This window comes from Rhipicephalus microplus, chromosome 9 (assembly GCF_043290135.1).
Source record: "Rhipicephalus microplus isolate Deutch F79 chromosome 9, USDA_Rmic, whole genome shotgun sequence".
Lineage (NCBI taxonomy): Eukaryota > Metazoa > Arthropoda > Arachnida > Ixodida > Ixodidae > Rhipicephalus > Rhipicephalus microplus.
The window spans coordinates 46,750,020-46,768,929 of record NC_134708.1 but is presented as its reverse complement, the minus strand read 5'-3'; the positions used below and the strand labels follow the sequence as shown (position 1 = coordinate 46,768,929).

Here is an 18,910-nt window from a genome sequence, read left to right as displayed (position 1 = left end):
GTTTTGGTTCCTGCACCATCACTACTAGCCATAGTGGTGCACCACGTCACGGGAACCAATACTGTAGCCCGACGTCATGCTAGTGACAATGCCAGTAGGTGCACCCTGTAAGAACTGATAAAGCATCAAAATAAAAAATGTCTTCCCAACATTTCTCAGCTACAGGCCTGCGCAGAAAACTGGCATCAGCACCTGTTTAATATTGGCAACAAGAGCAATGCATCAACAGTACGTCTTCCAGTTGCCATTACAGTTACACGCGTGAAGTAATGGATGCGTAAACACATACAATGGCTTTAGCAGACATTGCTAAAACTCGAGAAATATTCAGTAAGCGAAAGTTGAGTCAGCTCAGTGCTGAGGAGCCTTTATTAGTCAATAATCTTCACGATCGCTCAAGACGGGGTGGCAGAGGAGCATTCTCAGCTGATGCACGGATATTCAGGATACATTGGTAATACGTTCTCATGTAGACAATTAGAAATGTCTCTTCCAACCAGGAGAATAAAATAAAGCTGACTGTGCAAAATGACATAAAAAGAAAAATATATGAAAAAATGAAACTATGAAAGTCACGCTAAGGTGGACCCGTACGCCCACAATGTTCGATGCCAAGACAGATGTCCCTTTGAAGATCATAACAATGGTCAACAGATGTGAAAAGCAATAACAAAGAGAGATAGAAAAAAAAAAGAATGAAACGACAGCAACCTCAATGGCTCATGCCTGCTTTGAACACAGGGAAAGCTAAACAAAGAAAAAAATACATGTTTTCCCAAGTTCAGTTAAGCAAGAAAATTCACATGATCATTGCTAACTCGGTGCATGCACAGATGAAAAAAAAAAAGGTATGAACAACCACACACACTCTTGCACTAATAAAAGATCAAAACAGAAAAAAAAAAGATCAGAAAAAAAAGAATGCAACAATGTCTCACAGTACCCACAAGCTGAAGGGGGCAAACAGTCTGTCCGCTCTGCTGTCAATGCAAATTTTCTTGAGCAAGACAAGATGGAGCAGACCAGTCGGGTTCATGCCAAATAAACCAATATTCATAGGCAGAAAAAGAAAAAAAAAACATGACTGCACACTCAAGACCATCCCCCCAAAACGCTACCAGTCCCTAGAGGCGGCCAGCCATATTCTTCATAGCACACAGGCGATATGTGGCAGCGTTAAGCCAATCCAGAGTGGTTCTCGGAAAAACAATTCAACAATGAATAAGAGGAAAAAAACAAAACATATGAGGGAGGCACGTAACACTGCCAGTCACCAACAAGACGTGGACATGGTTATCGAGTTGCAAGAAGAGCGAGCACCCCAGAGTCCTGCAAACAGTTCGGAATGACTTTTCAAAACAACCAGGGTGGCTACCATTAAAATTAAGGTACACGAACTGACTTGCAGAACTGCGGTCGATGCCCCTTGCAACCGTCCACTGATGACCACTGCCAGCACAACGATCACTTCTACTTGGGCTGCTTGAAGGAGACTTGCAGCGGTCGACCCGCATAGCGGAACCCATTTAAGGCCTCGATGGCCCACACACAGTCCTGGTAGTTGGCCATGGTGACAAAGCCAAAGCCTTTGGACAGGCCCGTGGCTGTGTCGCGGATGATGTTCACCTTGGTCACCGTGCCATACTGGGCAAAGAGTTGCCACAGCGACTTTTCGTCCGTATCGGTCCCAATGTTGTAGACAAAGAGTACGTGCCCAGCTGCATCGGCCGCTGTGGGAGCAGGTGCCATGCCTTGCATCGGGTACTGGTAGGAACCCGTCAATGGGTTGTAACGGTAACGACCCTGGGCGCCGCGCATGGGGCCTCCGCCGCCAGCGCTCGGGGGCCCAATCAGCTGACCCTGGGGCCCCCGGCCTCCCGGAGGTCGCAGCTTCTTGGAGTTGTCTTCGGCGAACTTGATCAGAAGTGGCTCGGTGGCGCCTGGAAGCGTCTGGCCGGTCAGTGCCGCCATAGCAGCCTCGGCATTCTCACGCAGATCGTACAGCGCAAACGCCACGCCCTTGTTGCTCTGTCCGGCGTCGTCCTTGAGCACTCGAAACTGAATCAGCCGGCCGAAGTCTGCAAACAGCTTTTCAGCCTGCTCAGGGGGGAAGTGCTTGGGGATGCCGCGAATGTAGAGGTTGGCGTGCTTGATGGTCTCACCACCCGGCCTGGCGTATGCCACCTTGATCTTCTTGTTCTGCAACTGCAGGCCATTGAGCGACTCAACTGCGCGAGCTGCGTCGCCTGCTCCCTGATAGTCTACAAATCCAAAGCCGTAGCTGTAGCCGGTTGCCTTGTGGCGCACTATCTTCGATGACTTAATGGGACCGATGCTGGTGAAAAGGCTGCGGAACTCCTCGTCCGTCAGGCCCTGGGGAAGGTAGTTGATGATGAGGTTTGTCTGGCTGTTGCCTCCGTCGCCTTCCATGGCTTCGTATTGTTCCAGCGTGCTCCGTTGGTTCAGGCCCTCACTGTTCCCGTTCAGTAGTTTGGTCTGCTGCTTTCAGTCTCGCCAGGAATCTTGATATAACAGCGGCTGGCCTTGGTCACCTTGGAGGTGTAGAAGGGAATAAAAAAAAAACAGCCCTTCCTCCGTGAACACTGTGGCAGGAGTAAAGTCAGTCAGCAGGGTGGCAAAGTTGACAAACCCACCGGGAAGACAGGAGGGCCCCCAACGTCAGCAACGGAGAGCAGCAGCGATGGTGAGTAAAGATGGATCCAGGCCGGTAAAAAAATAGTGAGAAAAAAAGAACAAAAAAAATTACGAAGAAAAAAAAACGGGTAAAAAAAACACTGGCTGCAAAAGAGCAAAAGAAGGTGGGAAGGAAGGGGTTCGGTTATCAGGTGCTTTCTGTGTACAGAGCTCCGCCATCATCATGTCAAAGCATCAAAAAAGGCGATGGGCACAAAAAGATGACTGCAAAGTATCATTGGGCTGTCGTGGCGGCATGGCAATTCTTAAAGAGAGGAAAGGTATGCACTAAAATAGAACTATTACATGCACCCCACTGCAATCAAATACACCACAATATAAAATTTAAATAGTGCAAGACATAAATCATTTACCTCAAAGGATCTGACAATAGGGTAGCAAACCACACAGTCAACCATAAGCCAAGTGGCTTGTTCTCTTTCCATTATATGCTATGTTGACATGCCAATAACCTCATGAAATGCTGTTGAACCAGCACCCAGATCTTTCTAGTCCATGTTAGCTTTCTACAGAAGTGATATGGAGCGATACTAATAAGTTTGCGATGACATCAACATTTTCCTCCACTTCCATGTCATTCACAAAAGGAACCTGTTCGCACGCAGGTATGCCACCCTGTCACTCTTCCTTCTCACACGTAGCGAAGCACTTGCTTGGCCAAGCAGGGGTGCTACAGCCAAAATAGAATTGAGCAATTTTTGGATCAAAAAGATGTGGCTTTTGGAGCACAAAAATCCGAATCCGAAGCAGGTTACAGGAAACAATATTCTTTAGAAAAATAATCTTACCTCTAGAAAAAAAAAAATATGTACAAACCATTAAACATGCCCTAAATTGTGCAGTAGAGTAAGAGCACTGCCATTTCAATAAAATTAGTATTTTGAACAACCTCACTGAGCAAATAATAATAATGTCCACATTAGCGTTTGCCATGTCCGACTCTGCGAATTCAAATGTGGATCTGCCAAGCTGGCGACCTAGAAATTCCGGGGATTCATAGGGGCGGCGAAAAAAAAAAAGAGGTTTTTTTAAAGGCATCAGCAATGTCATACACTTCTCCAAATCATTGCCAGCAACCTTTTCAGACATCATTGATCCTACTAGTACTCACAATTATGCGGCATATAAATGAGTGACTAATTGAACAAAAAGTACTGTGTCCTCGATAAGTGCTGTGAGCCCCTTCAAAATCACAATGCGCTTTTTCGCAGGGCACCGGTATTTAACGGCGAAGGTGGATTAAGCAGCCATCTGTAAAGTTAGAACAAGCCATAAACACCCCTGCACCCCCCCTTTTTGCGACAGGATTTGGTTAAGGGCGCAACTTCTTGGCTCGCTTGCAAGGCGCGTTCGACCAGATGAAGTAACAACGGCGTGCGCTTGTTGTCCCGGCAAATGCACCAGATATCTATTGCCAAGATGACGAAACTTCAAGACAGAAAAATGTTTTATGTGCCGTTGCTATGGCAACCAATGTTGTCGCCGGTAACGTCAGTTTTCCCAGCACGTTGAGTCTATTCGCACGCGGGAACACGGCATACGCTTCCAGCTTTAGTTGCTAACATGCCATAGCCACGTTTGCTGACTAGGACGTTCATATTTTCCACGAAGCATTGATGGTTGCAGCAACAATTTCTTGTCTTCAACTTGCGCCGTCCCGCCGTTAGATATCCGCAGCGGTCAGCGGACCAATGGTGCGTGGCTTTGTTACTAAATCAGGTCGATCGCGTGTCGGGAGTGCCCTGACTTAACGGCAATATATCTTAAAGCATGGTTTCGGGTTGGGGTCGGAGTGCTTGGATTGATTGACGACGCAAACTTCACGCAGATAGCTAATGTGGCTGCCGTTTCTCGCTGAATTAAGCGCAACTGACAAGGCTCATCGAGCCAATTTGGCGCAATTCCAGCAAATTTCATGGTTTTGGCACAGCTCAACACGAAATTGGAGAATTGTATCAAATTGGTACAGCTGCTGCACCCCTAGACGAGCTAACAAACGGAGCATAGGAAATGAAAGAGTGAAATGTCTTTCTTTTTTATAGAAGGCGGGCGACTCTGCTATTACAACCCCATTTCGAAAAATTCTGACCATGTGTTTGTTGTACACTTGCACACAACTGCAACAACACAACTATATTTTGACCTCTGCGTGGTCAATGACCCTTTAGGCGAACTATCAGAGAGTAGCCACTAAAGCAGGCTCTTCTAACCAAAGAATGCCATATCCTGGCTTCCCCTTGACACACAAGACGTGCATTGTGACGAAGCACTTGTGATAAGGGCAAACATGACTTGTATGGTTTCGGCGAGCGACACGCTCCTAAAAGTCATTGCGTAACCATAATGCAACCATTATAATCAGTGTCTCGACATTACTGATCAGAAGACCTGGCATTAGAGGCAACCCCAATTGGCTGCAATAGTCTAAAGATTTTGACTATATTGCAGAAGCTGATGGACAAGGTGCAGTTTTTTCAGCTTAACAGTGAGTGAAAAGGTTACTCCTAGAGACAATCACAGGAGGCTTCGGGGCGACTGAACGCGAAAGAACGAAAGCTGCTGAACAGGACTTACTCCTGAAATATAATAAAAGCTATCCGGCACAGCAGTGCCTTGTTAACGCAAGTGTGGTGTTTGTGTTGCCCCGACTTTTCTCTTGTGTCCATGTTTACAGACAACGTTAAAGGAAACCCAGGTGGTCAAAATTTCCGGAGCCCTCCACTACAGCGTTTCTAATAATCATATGGTGGTTTTGGGACGTTGAACCCCACATATCAATCAATCAATGTTTACAGACATCTTTAAGATTGATTTCCACCCACTATATTAGCTTTAGTATTCTAAAATCCCTGTCACACAACACATATAATGAGAAAAGACAAGTTCTCATCAATGTTCTGTCTATCAAAGAAAGTGAGGCCTTAAAGGCCAACTTCGTCGATTTTTCTAGGTCAGTGGATTTCAATTAAATTGACTGGGTATGTTCATTTGCCGGTTTACGCTATTCATGCCAAATTGCAGACTTGATAGTTTCGCAGATTCTTTTCAAATAAATTTTATAGCTTGCCTCCAAACGCCCATCTCGCTTGCCGGAATTAATGACAAAATCGTGCATGGGACGATTTTCACAAAGCAGAAGTGACGGAACTGATGTGCCACAGCAGGTTGTTTGCTATGGAAGAATGGGTTTGGCCAGCACTTTCTTGGTTGAGCTTGGTATTTCCTTTTCTCACATTGGTGGGCGTGCGATGGGAGGCAAGCGGTGTTGCACGATTCGCCACATATTCACCATAACAGCGAAAGCGTTTTAGCTGATCGCCGCAGGCACGAACTTGGACGGCCTGTACAAGTGTCATCTTACTGCGTTATGCACAACCAGGCAGGTTCTGGCAAACTATTACATCATACGTAGAAGCTAACTTGGTTGGGTTTCGATACTGCGGTATTTTGCTAATTAAAAATATTTTCAAAATTATTGAGCATTTCAGCTATCCGAGCGCGACAAGTGTGTCTCGGGAACATAAAACCACCATTACCCTGACATAGCAAAAAATTGCCGGAGTTGGCCTTTAAGTTTACACTTCTTTCCATCAGCACATGTAATGTCATTTGCAGTGAATGTGAACAGCTGCTAATGACATTTCCGCTGCTGCTAAGTGGGCACGTCAAATGACATTTGCCCATCGAATGCACTTTTCGAGCTCATGCAAGCATGACATGTAGTCCCAACAACAGGAGCTCAACAAAAAAAATTACGAAACTGGCGAGTTACAGCAAAATTCACTCAAAGTTAAGGTTCTTACTAATAACCGTTGCTAACTTTTTTGGTCTTTTTGATGAAAAGCACAGGTGCTGAAGTGACTTGTGGAAATATCCTTTTCACCGCACTCCTCCAACACGAAACCAAAGCCACCGGTCATCCACATTTACAAACACTCATTTGGCATTTGTTCCTGCTCCAATTTCTCTATGCCGTTTCGGTGACGCAGTGTCACAGTAGCTAAGGTCAGACTTCAACACACTATTCACCAGGCGTGCAAGCAAACACTGCAGTTTCATCAGTAGAAACAAAAAGCGTACGGTACTGATGACACACACTAATGCCAACTGTGAATGTAGCTGTAGCCATATAGACGCAAGACTGCAATGACACTTAAAATGAGAGTCTCTTACAAGTGCAGTGTGATGGGTTATAATACTCATGCGGTTACCAAAGCAATGTTTCACATACCTAAAAGTATTCCACTTTTTTCCTCCGCACTACGAAGTGTTACGGAACACAACAAAGGTTTTTACTGCTCAATGCTTCCCAAAGTAATGGAACAACCATGACATTCTGGGCAAATGCAACTCCCCTTTCCCAGCTGGTTTAAAACTTCCAAATAACTCAGAGAGCAGCCCCTTCCTTTCCACAACCGATCGTGTTGTGCATCCATGCAACATGCTGGCTTGCTTGTAACCCATCCAAACCCGCTTAGCCGCCTAAAATCGCCTGCTCCCTATTTTTCCTTTTTTTTTAACCCGCATGATGACTGCAACTTGATTTTGGTGAACTTATTTTCCGAGTCGCATGTGTGTCTACATTCCAAAACTGTACCTTTGTCGACGATGTAGTATGCAAAAGTAACACCTCCAAGATCTGCATTGGTTGGTTAGAGTAGCTAATTTTGCTATTCACCGCATATGCTTTCATGCCACGCTTTGCCCAGCTTCAATGACCAGCAAAGCAGAACTTGAACAAGACCGTGTGGTTGCTCATGAGAGAAGCAACCACTTAGATAGCTAGATCAATTTGTTGGCATGCATTACATACACTCTTAACCAGATACCGAGTAATGTGCTGGCTATAAGCAGGAAACTAAACGAAAACAGTATAGTTTTCATTCTATATCTCAGACCTCAAGCATGACATGATTAAGTAGGTGCTGTTTGATGTTCTGCCGAATTCTATTTTCGCGACTCTTATGATAAATATATGATGGAATGTCCACGGCTGTGCGATTAACAGATGGGAGAACATGCTCACGGGCCTATTTATTGCAATGACTCATTGTATTGCATAAGCATAAAACAAATGTTAGTGCCCTGTGGTAGGTAGCTTTCTTTTCCTGGACTCCAAAGAAGGGCATACTGGAAGAAGACTCAGAAATGCAAGGGATTGAGTGTATCGAAAGAACGCTTATTTTTAGCCTGTCAATCAGGATCTTTTCTGCTAGCTCTCCAAAGTATCTTCTGAGTCATACCATCTGCAAAAAGCTGGCTGCAGACTGCATCCTTCGTGCGAAGCGTATGGTCGTTCGTGGACACCGCTTTAGCTCATTCTTTGAGTCGTTCGGGATCACAAAAAACATTTCGTAAAATTGCTTTTTCTTGGCGCCTAGGGCAAACTGACCGGCATATGCTAATGAAGCACTTTGACGTTTTCTTTCGTCATATTTCCTGCGTGACTGCTTACATCACAAGTTCATTTTGCAAATGGGAATGAAAAACACCTGTTAAGGAACGTGTCTAAAGTAGACTAGCAACTCAAGCCCGGTTTTCGCGAGTGACAAACTCAACGCTCGCTAAACGCCGGCGTTGCCACCGGCCTCGGTGGCTGCTATATAGCCAAAGGTACATTCCCCCCCCCCCCTACTATTATTTTTAAGTTGCACTGGCTTGCTGTAGCTGAGCACTGCCATCATCAGTGCGATGGACGCAAGCCGCTAATACTTTATCTAGTCGATCGCATCCCTGAAGGAAGCCAAGAAGTGTCCCCACCTACATGGTCATGTTTTACACTGTCGGTTAGTGTAAGCAGCCTTTACCGACCAGCTAGTCATGGTCCTCCTGATGGAGGAATATTTATGGGCTTTAGCGTGACCTCAAATAATGTTTCTCTTTCTCTAGTGAGCTATGGTTGAGTCTAATGATACCGCACAACACTGTGGTAAGGTCTGAAAGAAGTTAGATAACAATGCTTTCGCTGGATTTCGTGCCAACCGGTTATGCCCCCGCGATCTCCGACGACAGCGCAGCTCCGGCCAACTGGCTCGCCCTACGCCATCTCCCGACACCGACAAGAGCTCTCGCCGAGTGGTGTCCCGTCCTTGAACTCTTGCGACCGTGTCCATCTTTCATATCTTCTCCTCACTTCTGTATGTGGCTGCACGGTCTTAACGTTACTTGAACCAGATCAGTTTCGCAGCTCCGCGCGCGCGGCGGCACGAGCGCCTGACGCGTGAACTCATGGCGCTGCTGTTCCGTCTTGCTTCACATACCACGCCGCGCGTCGCGACACACATGTTGCCGCTTAGACACGACAACACGTTTTCGGCGCTCGGTCGCTTCTTCGCGCCATTATTTAGTGAACTGTCGTCTCTTACGAAAGATTTCTAACATGTGACAAGAGCGCCAATAAACAATGCCTTATTGTTGTGCCCCAGGCCGCAAAAGCGGCTACGGAAATGACATTGATCATCATTTCTTTGAGCCACCCTGGGATCGTGATGAGTTTAAAAAAAGCCGCCCGCATGTTCCTGCGGAATGAAGTCGAGTAAATGCGTTGCAGAGTGAGGGGGGGGTATCGCGTGTATGTTGTGTAATTGGGTATTGTTATTTCATCTTATTTACGGAATGATGAAGAAGCGCGTCCTTCAACGAGTGTTGGGAGGCTGATGTTGTTGGGTTGTGCCCCACCACTGGTTGAAGGTACTGTTGCTTCCAGCGCATCTACTCGAGTCAAGCAAAGCGTAGCCAAAAATTTCTTTCGAGGGGGGAATTAGGCGGGGGGCACCTGCTTCATTTCGGGCAAGGCACCCCCTTGAAATGGTCATTTGTTATTCTCTATGCTATCGCGAAAAAATTTTTCGCGTGGGGGGGGGGGGGGGGGGGGGCAAGGGCCCGGTGTGCTACCTCCTGGCTATGTCTGGCATGGACACAAACTGAACTCTGTGTAACGAGCCGGAAACGGTTGGACATGCTGTGAGTGAGTGCTGGGATTCGATATTCTTTTGGGATGTGGTACAAAAGACCCTGAAGAAATATCTGCCAATAACACCTCATGGCATACGTTATATTTCAATACAGAATGAGGGTGGTGTTCCATATAATATGACGCGATTACTGGGCCTTTACAGTCTCTGGATAAAACGCATGGCCGTGAGCCACACAGATCCTAAAGCAAAATCGGCAAGAGAAACTTCATTGAATGTGTAATATGTGCGCAAGGTAGATCGAACATTTATATAACCTCAAAATCGTATGCAGGTGTTTGACGAATTGGTGAAAATGAACCGTTTCTAAACTGTCAAAGTGGTGCGAGTAGACCAATATGGTTGTTATGAATATGTATTTATTTATTTCTCAACAAAAAAGTTCTAAAAAGCACACCTGTGCTTGTGTAGTAGAACTCTATTTCTGCAGTTTTTCTACTGCAGAAATCTTGCACCAAGAGCTGCTACTACAAAAAACTGTTATTGTGGAACGAGGTGGTAGCTCTAGATTGTGTCCACAACCATTAGTGTTGATCGTAAACACTTTACAGTGTTTACAAAGCGGCCTACTAGCTTTCTCTGCCTGTCCTACGAAGGCCACTGCTAGCCAGAAAGCCTGCAAAGGTGGTGAAAACCAGAAAATAAAAGGTCCGCAACCTCTCGAAGAGGTTTGCCTGTGCGGCTGCCTCAAAAAGGAAGAAACATAAGGAGATCCTGGCTCTTGAGCGAAAGCTTTCCGCAGTTTCGGATGAGAGAACAGAAAATACCCTTGCTGAGCTTCCTCATTTGCTAAGGCTTTCATTTATGACATCACTAATGTAACGAGTGTTCGGCAATAACCCAGCGAAATTATTCGAGAAAGATGGCTAATACATTAGCCATCTTTCGCCCGAGAGTTGGCATGATAACTACAATTTTTTTATACCTCCATGAGAGAATTCGCTCGCGAGAAAGATGGCTCATAACTACACAATATAAAAAAAATGCCACCTTGAGCAAACTGTATTTCTAAAAAGTGTTTTCATTATAGCGCAGTCGACATTTGGCTGGGAAATTTTGCAGGCCGACGAACACTGGAAAGAACGTGAAAGATGCACAGCTGATTACAAAATAAACTATGCTTAAGATGAGCCACCAATATAGAAGGACGATCGCGTACTAACAACTGGTCCTGTGTACTTCTATTCTGGCGTCTTGTGTTTCGCGCACTCTATTTTTAAAATGTATTGCGAACTAGCGCCCAACACAAGCTTTTCGGGCACAGCCGATTCCGCCTGAAAACAGCGTTCCGGGCACTGTTTGTAAATAAATAAGTAAAGAAATAAATAATTAGTTTCCCGATTGGAAAGGTTCCTGACATTTAGTGGTGATTATGAAATAGATGTTTTACAAATTTTCGTTTTTGAAGTGGTTGAGTTTACCGCTCAAGTGTCTATGGTGAATCTCGGTTATCATGACTGATGAGAGCTGCGACGAGAACGCGAATCACTTGCGCTGCAGCAGACGACGCGCGCGGCTTGAAGCAAAATGGCACAGCAGCGCCACTAGTTCTCGCATCGGCCACCACGGCGACTTCAGAGAGCGCGCGTCTACGGGGAGCTCCGAAACTGACCTGGTTCTAGTAACGTTGGTCTTAATCACCCACACACGCCACGCAGCCGTCCACAGTACCTTTCTGTGCGAGTCGACTCAGTGCGCCGCACAGACGTGTGTGTGATCAGGAGCGATATGGGCATTTCCACAACAAAACACGTGCGTACGGAAGCGCCCCGGTAGGAGCGGCATCAGCTCTGTTTGTGATGTGCTGCACACAACTATAGGAAATGATTGGTCTCGTGCGACAGCAAATGCTAGGCCTCGCCGGAGATTTTCGTACAGTGGCGCAGCTTCTAAGTGCACACACGCATCCCGGAGGTCCGGACAAGTATTCCTGTCTTCTGCCACACTCTTAATGTTCAGAGTCATCGTTTCCACATGCTCCCATACGATAAAGCCGCAATTTATTTCATGCTTTACTGGTATCGACAGCGCTCATCACGAGACACAAATTTGCAGATGGACGTCGACAGGTCCTGAATGTATTTACGAGAACCTGAGCGTGCACCAAAATGCCTGATAAATGTACCCTGGGGGCATTGAAGCTATTTCAGACGCGGCTGTAGCAATTAAATTACTTGAGCGGAATAAAAAAGTATTAATATTTTTTTCGGACAATTTTGCAGAACCTAGGAAGTCTGAAAAATTGGACATTAACGCAATCCCAAATTGAGATTTAACCCAGTCAGGCTTGGTTTGGCTCGAGTTGCGTCTTACTCAGGTGCCGCGATGTCGCCACTTTCAACGGGCATAACATTTGGCGCACGTTCGACGCACACTGGCCAAATTTTGAGGAAATGTAGCAGGGTGTAGAAGTCGAACAATTTGGTGCAATTGGCGCAGTCGTAGCATCACAACCATTTCTAACATTTAGTGCTTCCCAGTGAAAGATACTAACATCAATTCGTGTCCAGAAAAATCTTCCCCTTGTTTTATAGGGAGCAAGACTGCGGGCCACTCCCACATTGTAACAGGAATGAAAAAAAAAAAAAAACATGGAAATGTTGAAAATATGTAGCATTCCAATGCTCCCAATTTCACGACCTTTTTCAAAACTATTGGCCAGAGGGCACCACAATAAGTGCACAGAACGCCCTGTACAAATAAACACATTTGCAACCATGCATATGCAAATTGTATGACCTATATACTTCACCAAAAGTGCCACAGATCAGAATTACTGTGCTTTGAAACAAGGTAAGTGACTATTCTAGGACACCACTACATTTACTATTTCCATAGCAATCCGCTTACCCCATATGAAACAATACAGTATCAACATCTTTAAGTGCAATAATATCGGGTAAAAAATAGCACTGACACTGGACATGTAATGACATGCATCACTTTTCGAGTGTATACTCTATGCAAAATAAAAGAGCACAGCATACTAAAAAAGCAACTCCAATAAAAATGACATAGCAACTTAACACACCCATTACTGTATCATTTTTTTTTCCTTCCTCACAACAGTAATGAAGATACTACCAGTACTACCACAACAATCAATATTTCCATAGATATTAGCCTACAATCTACAATTAGAGGAACTATGTAAACTATGCTGGGTTGATATTTAAAGATTATTTTTGCTACAGTTTTCTGCATTTATGCTTTAGTCAACCCAATTTATTAAAGCAAATGAGCACCTTATTCAGATCACCAGCCTGGGAATGACAGGAAAGCACAGCTTTTGGATAAGTAATTGCATTTTTTTGCAATGCACCACAGTTTTTTTTTTTTCTGACTTCACAATATGGAGCCTTCCTATACAAAATCCACATGCAATTTTCCTGTACAACTTAGCAGAGTGACCTCACAACTGCCAAGGCAAGGGAAAAGAAAAAAAAAATGAAGAGCTTAACTTATATTTCATGACTAGGCAGCATTACATATCACATGCCCTCATGGATACTATCAGCAGTGACCTTCATGTGGGCAAGCAAACTGCACAAAACTGCAGATAAAGATGCTACGAACTTATACTTGTATTTCTGGTTCATGTCCAACGCTATAAATAGTGATTTGGCTCATAAAGTTGCACTTTACACTAGTAATGCTCCAAGACTGACAACACAGCTACACCGAGTTACGGACAGCCTCAAAATCGAGCTTATGCTTTACAATCATTAGCAATACAAGAGGCAGCAACTGATTCGTTGTGAAGCCTCATTTACCAGCAATTTGTGGGTCCAACAGCAACAAACCGTGTTCAACAATGTCCGCTTCTCTCAGCATTCGGTCACACTGAAAACTTGTGAGTTTTAGCAATTCCACCTCCTGACCACGCTTCGGGAACATCCCTACAGTGGGCAGTTGCCATCATCACCAGGCTAGCCAACTAGGCAAAGCTGCATTACCACTATTACCAAACTTCCTACAGCATTAATTTTGCCACTGAAACATTCAGACGTGACATGATAAGCAGTGTTTTCAACTGTGCCACACGAATATGGGGCAAGAGTACTTGGCTGTGCTTAAAAAACAACACTGCTACTATCCGCCATGCAGAATGCGCCAGCAAGCAAACAAGAAGGGCCCCTCACAAAATCCAATGACCACGACAGCCCAACAAAGCAGCACTTCTACATCAGCAAATCCTCCCTAGAGTCCTCTCTCACACGGAATCCATTTCATGCATCGCAAAACATTGCTGGCCAAAAATACCATTACTATGACTGCCTAATCAAGCTCACCCCTCAACACAAAACCGCCGCTGCAAAGATGACTTGGCCAATTTCATAACGCTACTGAGCGGACACTTTCTGTACTCCCTTATCCAGAACTATTTCTTCCGTGCTACCTAGGAGGTATAAATGTGAATGAACCCATACTAACAATGAGCAAAATGAGCAATTAACAATGAGCAAAACTTAGCTCTTCATATGCAAGTTGACAACAAATAGTAAATGAGCACTGACACTAAAATTTGAAGTCCTGTTTTTTGGGACCTCATGGCCCGTTTATCACAGCTGTAAACCTCGCCTGCTCGAATACGCAAAGGCTAATTATGTGAAGAAATATGAGCACCCACTCGCAGTTTCGGTTTCAAGTAGAGCAGAGAGATGGGTGAGTTCAGGTTTTTTTGCAAGTACGTCTGGTCATGTTACCAAAAACAAAATAGCCGCACATGTAGAGAGAATGGCAGCAAAAAAACTCGTGCAAAAGGTGGTGGTTAACATTACAAACACGAGGAAGTCGCAAAGTGCACCACTTCGCACTCGGATGCACAGAACTTACTTCAAAAGGCTCCGTTTGAACATGTTTGAGGCCATATGTGCGCTGCAGCGATTTGTTAGCAAGTGCCACTTTTTAGTGGGCGTGTACTAGCCCCCCCCCCCCCCTTTCCCGTACAAATTTAATTGGGCCCAGTGGCACGAATTAAGTGTGTTGTTTTCATCACTTCTCGAATTGCTGAATGCACCGATATCGTTATGTGAGTGGCAACTCAAAAACAAAGCCGTTGTAACTTTATTTCCTACAGAGAAGATGCACTATTTTCGGACTAAAGCTACAGACAACACCTGCTTCTGTAATCAGAAGTGACACTTGACCACTTGTGAATGACAACATAGGCCATGCATTTTGATCAGTTTGACCCAACAATTTGTGCGTAATATTCATACAGATCTAGATAGGCAAGACTATTGAGTACTAAATATTATGAAAGCGCTCTTTATACTTGCTCATATACAAAAGGGTTTTCGTTTTTAAATATGAAAACGTGAAGACCATTGCGAAAGGACACTAGGGACGATGCACAACGGCCACCACAAGGAGAAATATCTGGTACGTCTTTGTAAGAAACTCGCGGTTATTGGAAACTGCCCTTGCCATCAGTGGGAGAGTTAAATGAGAAAGGAAATGTTTTCTCTCGTCTACTGGCATATTGAAGTTTGAAGGATAATAACTTCCGTTACAGAGTACAGAATTCGATAATTCTTTTTGCATTCATCTCGACATGCGTGGGTATACAAACTCCAGCGCTACAGAATGCAGACGAAAAAGCGTCGCAGGACCTTTACAGCTGAGTCACATGAGATAGACCCACAGAAAAAACTGCTGCTTGTGCACTCATGTTAAAGATTTAGGGGAAGTACACTGTCCTTTATGTGATCGCATGACCTGCTCTCTACAATGGCTGCCTACATTATCTTTCAACGCTTGTCCAGAAGTTATAACACGTTGTTTTGCTTGCCAATAGATGACGCCAAAAGCCAACGTCTTTTACTGTTGCTTGATGATGATCCTGTAGGCAGCCGCCATAGAGTGCAGGCCACGCGCTCACGTGTTCCCCTTCATAAAGGACAGTGTACACAAATATGTCACGGCAACTTATCTTGTGTTGGTACTCCTTTGAGGCACAGCTTGAAATAACGTACTGCCAGGAATGACAGTCCTTCATATCCACATTTTGCAAACGCTATGTTAAATTACGACATTTCCAACATTCACCTACTATTCTTGTGTCTTCCCGAAACACAGCCACAAGTGCCCACTAACGATTATTTACAAACCACGCTGAGTGATGAGTGTTGCAATATGGCTAGTTCATCTGAAAGAAAGACACTAATCTTTTGTAACCTCGGAGCAACAGCACTTTTTAATTGCGCTTGTGTCCAACTGCCCGAAATTTTCCGACAGAAAATATAAAGAAATTCAAATTATTTGACAACAGCTTCAAATACTGGTCGATCGTGAAAGGATACCCAACATGGAGGTCAGTTCAGCACTACTTTGAAAGGAAAACTCAAAATCTTTTGGAAGTTGCATTATTTGGTTGTGAACTCCGTTATCGTGCGAGAGGACTCTTCTGGGAGGCAGAAAACAATAGTGGAATGCAATACCGCGAAAAAGTTACAGAATAAAAAGAATATAGAAAAAAATGTCTTACAAAAAGACGCCCTCAATGTGCGTTACTAGAAGAACAAAAAAAAAGCACATATGTTAAACATGAATGAAATCACCACAGTACAAGAAAAACACACTTATCAACGAAAATTACGAGAAAATTTCCGCTCTAGAAACACTGATAAGGACAAGCAAATGAACTTCATAACACGACTTCTAGAGATCGTGGGGGGGGGGGGGGAAACGCGAGTGGCGGGAAGTACACCTTAAAAAACAAAAGAAAACGTGCCAGCTCTAGAGGCCACTGTTACGAAAAAAAGAGCGGTGAAAGGCTAATGGCACCGCACAGCCGACGCATGCGCACCTGGCTAGGGGGCGATCGAATAAAGAGCGGGTGGTTAACGCTACACGCGAGCCCCTCGGCGTCACGAAATTATCATTAACAAATACGAACGTCACACGCTACGAACGCACCGCTGTCTCCTTATAGCAGCCCCACCCAAGACAGTCCAGACTGAGCGATCCAACGAAACAAAAATACACAAACACGCCGGCGCAGTACGCAAGCAACCGGCATAAAAACGCGCGCCGCACAGCGTAGGCCAGAAGCCAGGCGTGTTCATTGCATGGATGCCGGTCGACAGCACAAATGTTAGGACGACGCGACGCAAGAACGTTTCCCAAGCAGTCGACGTTAGATAAGCAAAACTTTGGTGCGCGCCAGCGTTCGCTGGACTAACCAAACCAGCCGTCATCGCGTTCAAGAACAAAAAGTATAACAAGAGCTCCCGCCGCCACCATAAACGTTAGGCCTAACGTGGTTCAGCGTGCATTGGCGCCGACCGGCGCATTTTCGACCGGAATCGACGGTTAGAACGCCGGACACGCATCGTAATTTGTCGTGTCGGCGCCAGTATTTACTGTACGTGGCGTGCGAGCACAACAACGCGGGCGAAACGAGCAAATTTAGGAAAAAAGCAATATCGGCTACTCACAAAGACGGAATTTCACGTCATAGACGCTGCTGCATGAAATTTTGGAAGCCGTGCACTGGCCACCTGCCGGCGAAAAAGACAACCACATTCATTGATAAACTATTCCGCGTCGCTCAGCAACGGCGCGCCTTTATTGTCAGTTTCGGAATTTCTTAGTTAGGACTCTGGGAAGGTCGGCTATCGGTGACCTGTTTATTTTCGTGCTGTTCGAGTAAAATTACACGCGATCAAGCATTTGAACGTGAACACGCGCAAGTGCCAACTACTCTGAAAACTCTCCACTTGCATGCACCTGCGTCAAAGATAACTTTCGCTACTCGTGGGTCCTGGTCGAAATATAAATTTTTCGATCGCGCATGGTTTTTTTTTTTTTAGCGTGGCAGAGAAAAGCGGCCAGCTGCGTGGTCGTTCGCAAGTGCGCGGAGTGCAACCGGCACAAAGAAAGTTTGTGAAAGCAACTGAAAGCAATTCCAAAAACGCGTTGAGTAGTATTCAAACAACAACAATGGCGTAGAAGTTAGTACGGCGCAGTTTAGTTATTGAACACTTATCAGCTTGCAAAACAAAATGAAAAAAAAAATGCGTTTTTTACGGAAAGCGAAACGAGAACTAGTCTGTTTCAGTCAACGTGTCGACGCGCGCTGTTTAAAAAATGCAAAACGGCGCATCGTTGCGAACTTCTCTCATAATTTTATTTCGAAGTTAGAAAAGGCGTTACGAACCAGTATTTATATATATTCTTTTACACTCGCAGGGTATTTCAACAAATCTGTCCGAAAATTTCCAAAATGTCACGGTAACTGCGACGCCTGTCACCTCCGACATCTCAGGCGGAGAGTACAGGGGGGCTTTTTCCGGGCTGCTTGATGCGCTCGTTCGAGGTACTCTACATCCCCCCCTCAAAAAAAAAAAAAAAAAAACTGGCACTGGTTCGGCATATTTTTTAATTGCGAACGGGCTGTTGGCCTGTCTTTCAGTTATTTTGCAGGGAACTGTTTGTGCCCGCTCCTTTTCCATTCAGGCTTACAAAATTCAAATCATGAAGCAGTGACAAATAGGAAATTTGGAGCCATGGTCGTATCTAAGACGAAGTCACGTGATGACGAAAATTCTGGCATTTGCGCAGCTTTCGTGCAAAATGAGTACATGATATACACGTACATATAAAAAAGCGAGCTTTTTATATGTAAATATACATTTGTGTACTGTCATCTTAAAACTTTCGATAAGTTTTTTTTCTCACTAGCTATATATATAAAGAGAGAGAGAGAGAGACAGAAATGGGGAAGATCAAGTTGGGCAACCCGCCCCCTCCGAGAAATTGCGAACTCTTCGCTCATGTTCAGCATTGTTCTTTCTGTGGCGACAGACATTTGCTACGGCAGTAATCACTGTTATGAAATAATTCACATTCGTAGTTTTGTTAATGGGAGCTCCAACACTAATTAGCGCCCCTTTTTTTTTTTTTCCGTGGGTCGTCTAGACTGGCGTACAGACACACTAATGCAGCAATAACAGCACGCAGTCCCAAGTTATTCGATTAAAATGAAAAAATTCGGCCCGCCACTATGGTCTAGTGGCTAAGGTAGGGTTGCTGGCCCGCAGGTCGCGAGATCGAATCCCTGCTGCGGCGGCTGCATTTTCGATGGAGGCCAAAATACTGAAGGCCCGTACCTATGCTCATATTTGGATGCACGTTAAAGAACACCAGGTGGCTGAAGCTTTTGGAGTCCTCCACTACGGTGTCGCTCAGAATGATATAGTGGTTTTGGGACGTTA

The 18,910-nt window shown here is 44.9% G+C and overlaps 1 protein-coding gene across 4 annotated transcripts; it reads right to left on the bottom strand.

The window, feature by feature from the left end:
• Window positions 1-341: 341 nt before the first annotated feature.
• LOC119163776 (ELAV-like protein 1-B) lies at window positions 342-17,275 on the bottom strand. 4 transcript variants are annotated; one of them, XM_037415845.2, is made up of 3 exons: window positions 17,132-17,275; window positions 2,655-2,799; window positions 342-2,552 (listed from the first exon to the last, which is right to left on the bottom strand). In XM_037415845.2, the coding sequence occupies exon 3, from the start codon at window positions 2,428-2,430 to the stop codon at window positions 1,471-1,473; it is 960 nt and encodes a 319-aa protein (XP_037271742.1). In that variant the 5' UTR covers window positions 2,431-2,552; window positions 2,655-2,799; window positions 17,132-17,275; the 3' UTR covers window positions 342-1,470. The 4 variants fall into 4 exon arrangements, with proteins under 4 accessions (XP_037271742.1, XP_075729677.1, XP_037271740.1 ...); XM_075873562.1 differs by adding an exon at window positions 16,180-16,204 and having other exon boundaries at window positions 342-2,799; window positions 17,132-17,176; XM_037415843.2 differs by lacking the exon at window positions 2,655-2,799 and having other exon boundaries at window positions 342-2,603.
• Window positions 17,276-18,910: the final 1,635 nt, after the last annotated feature.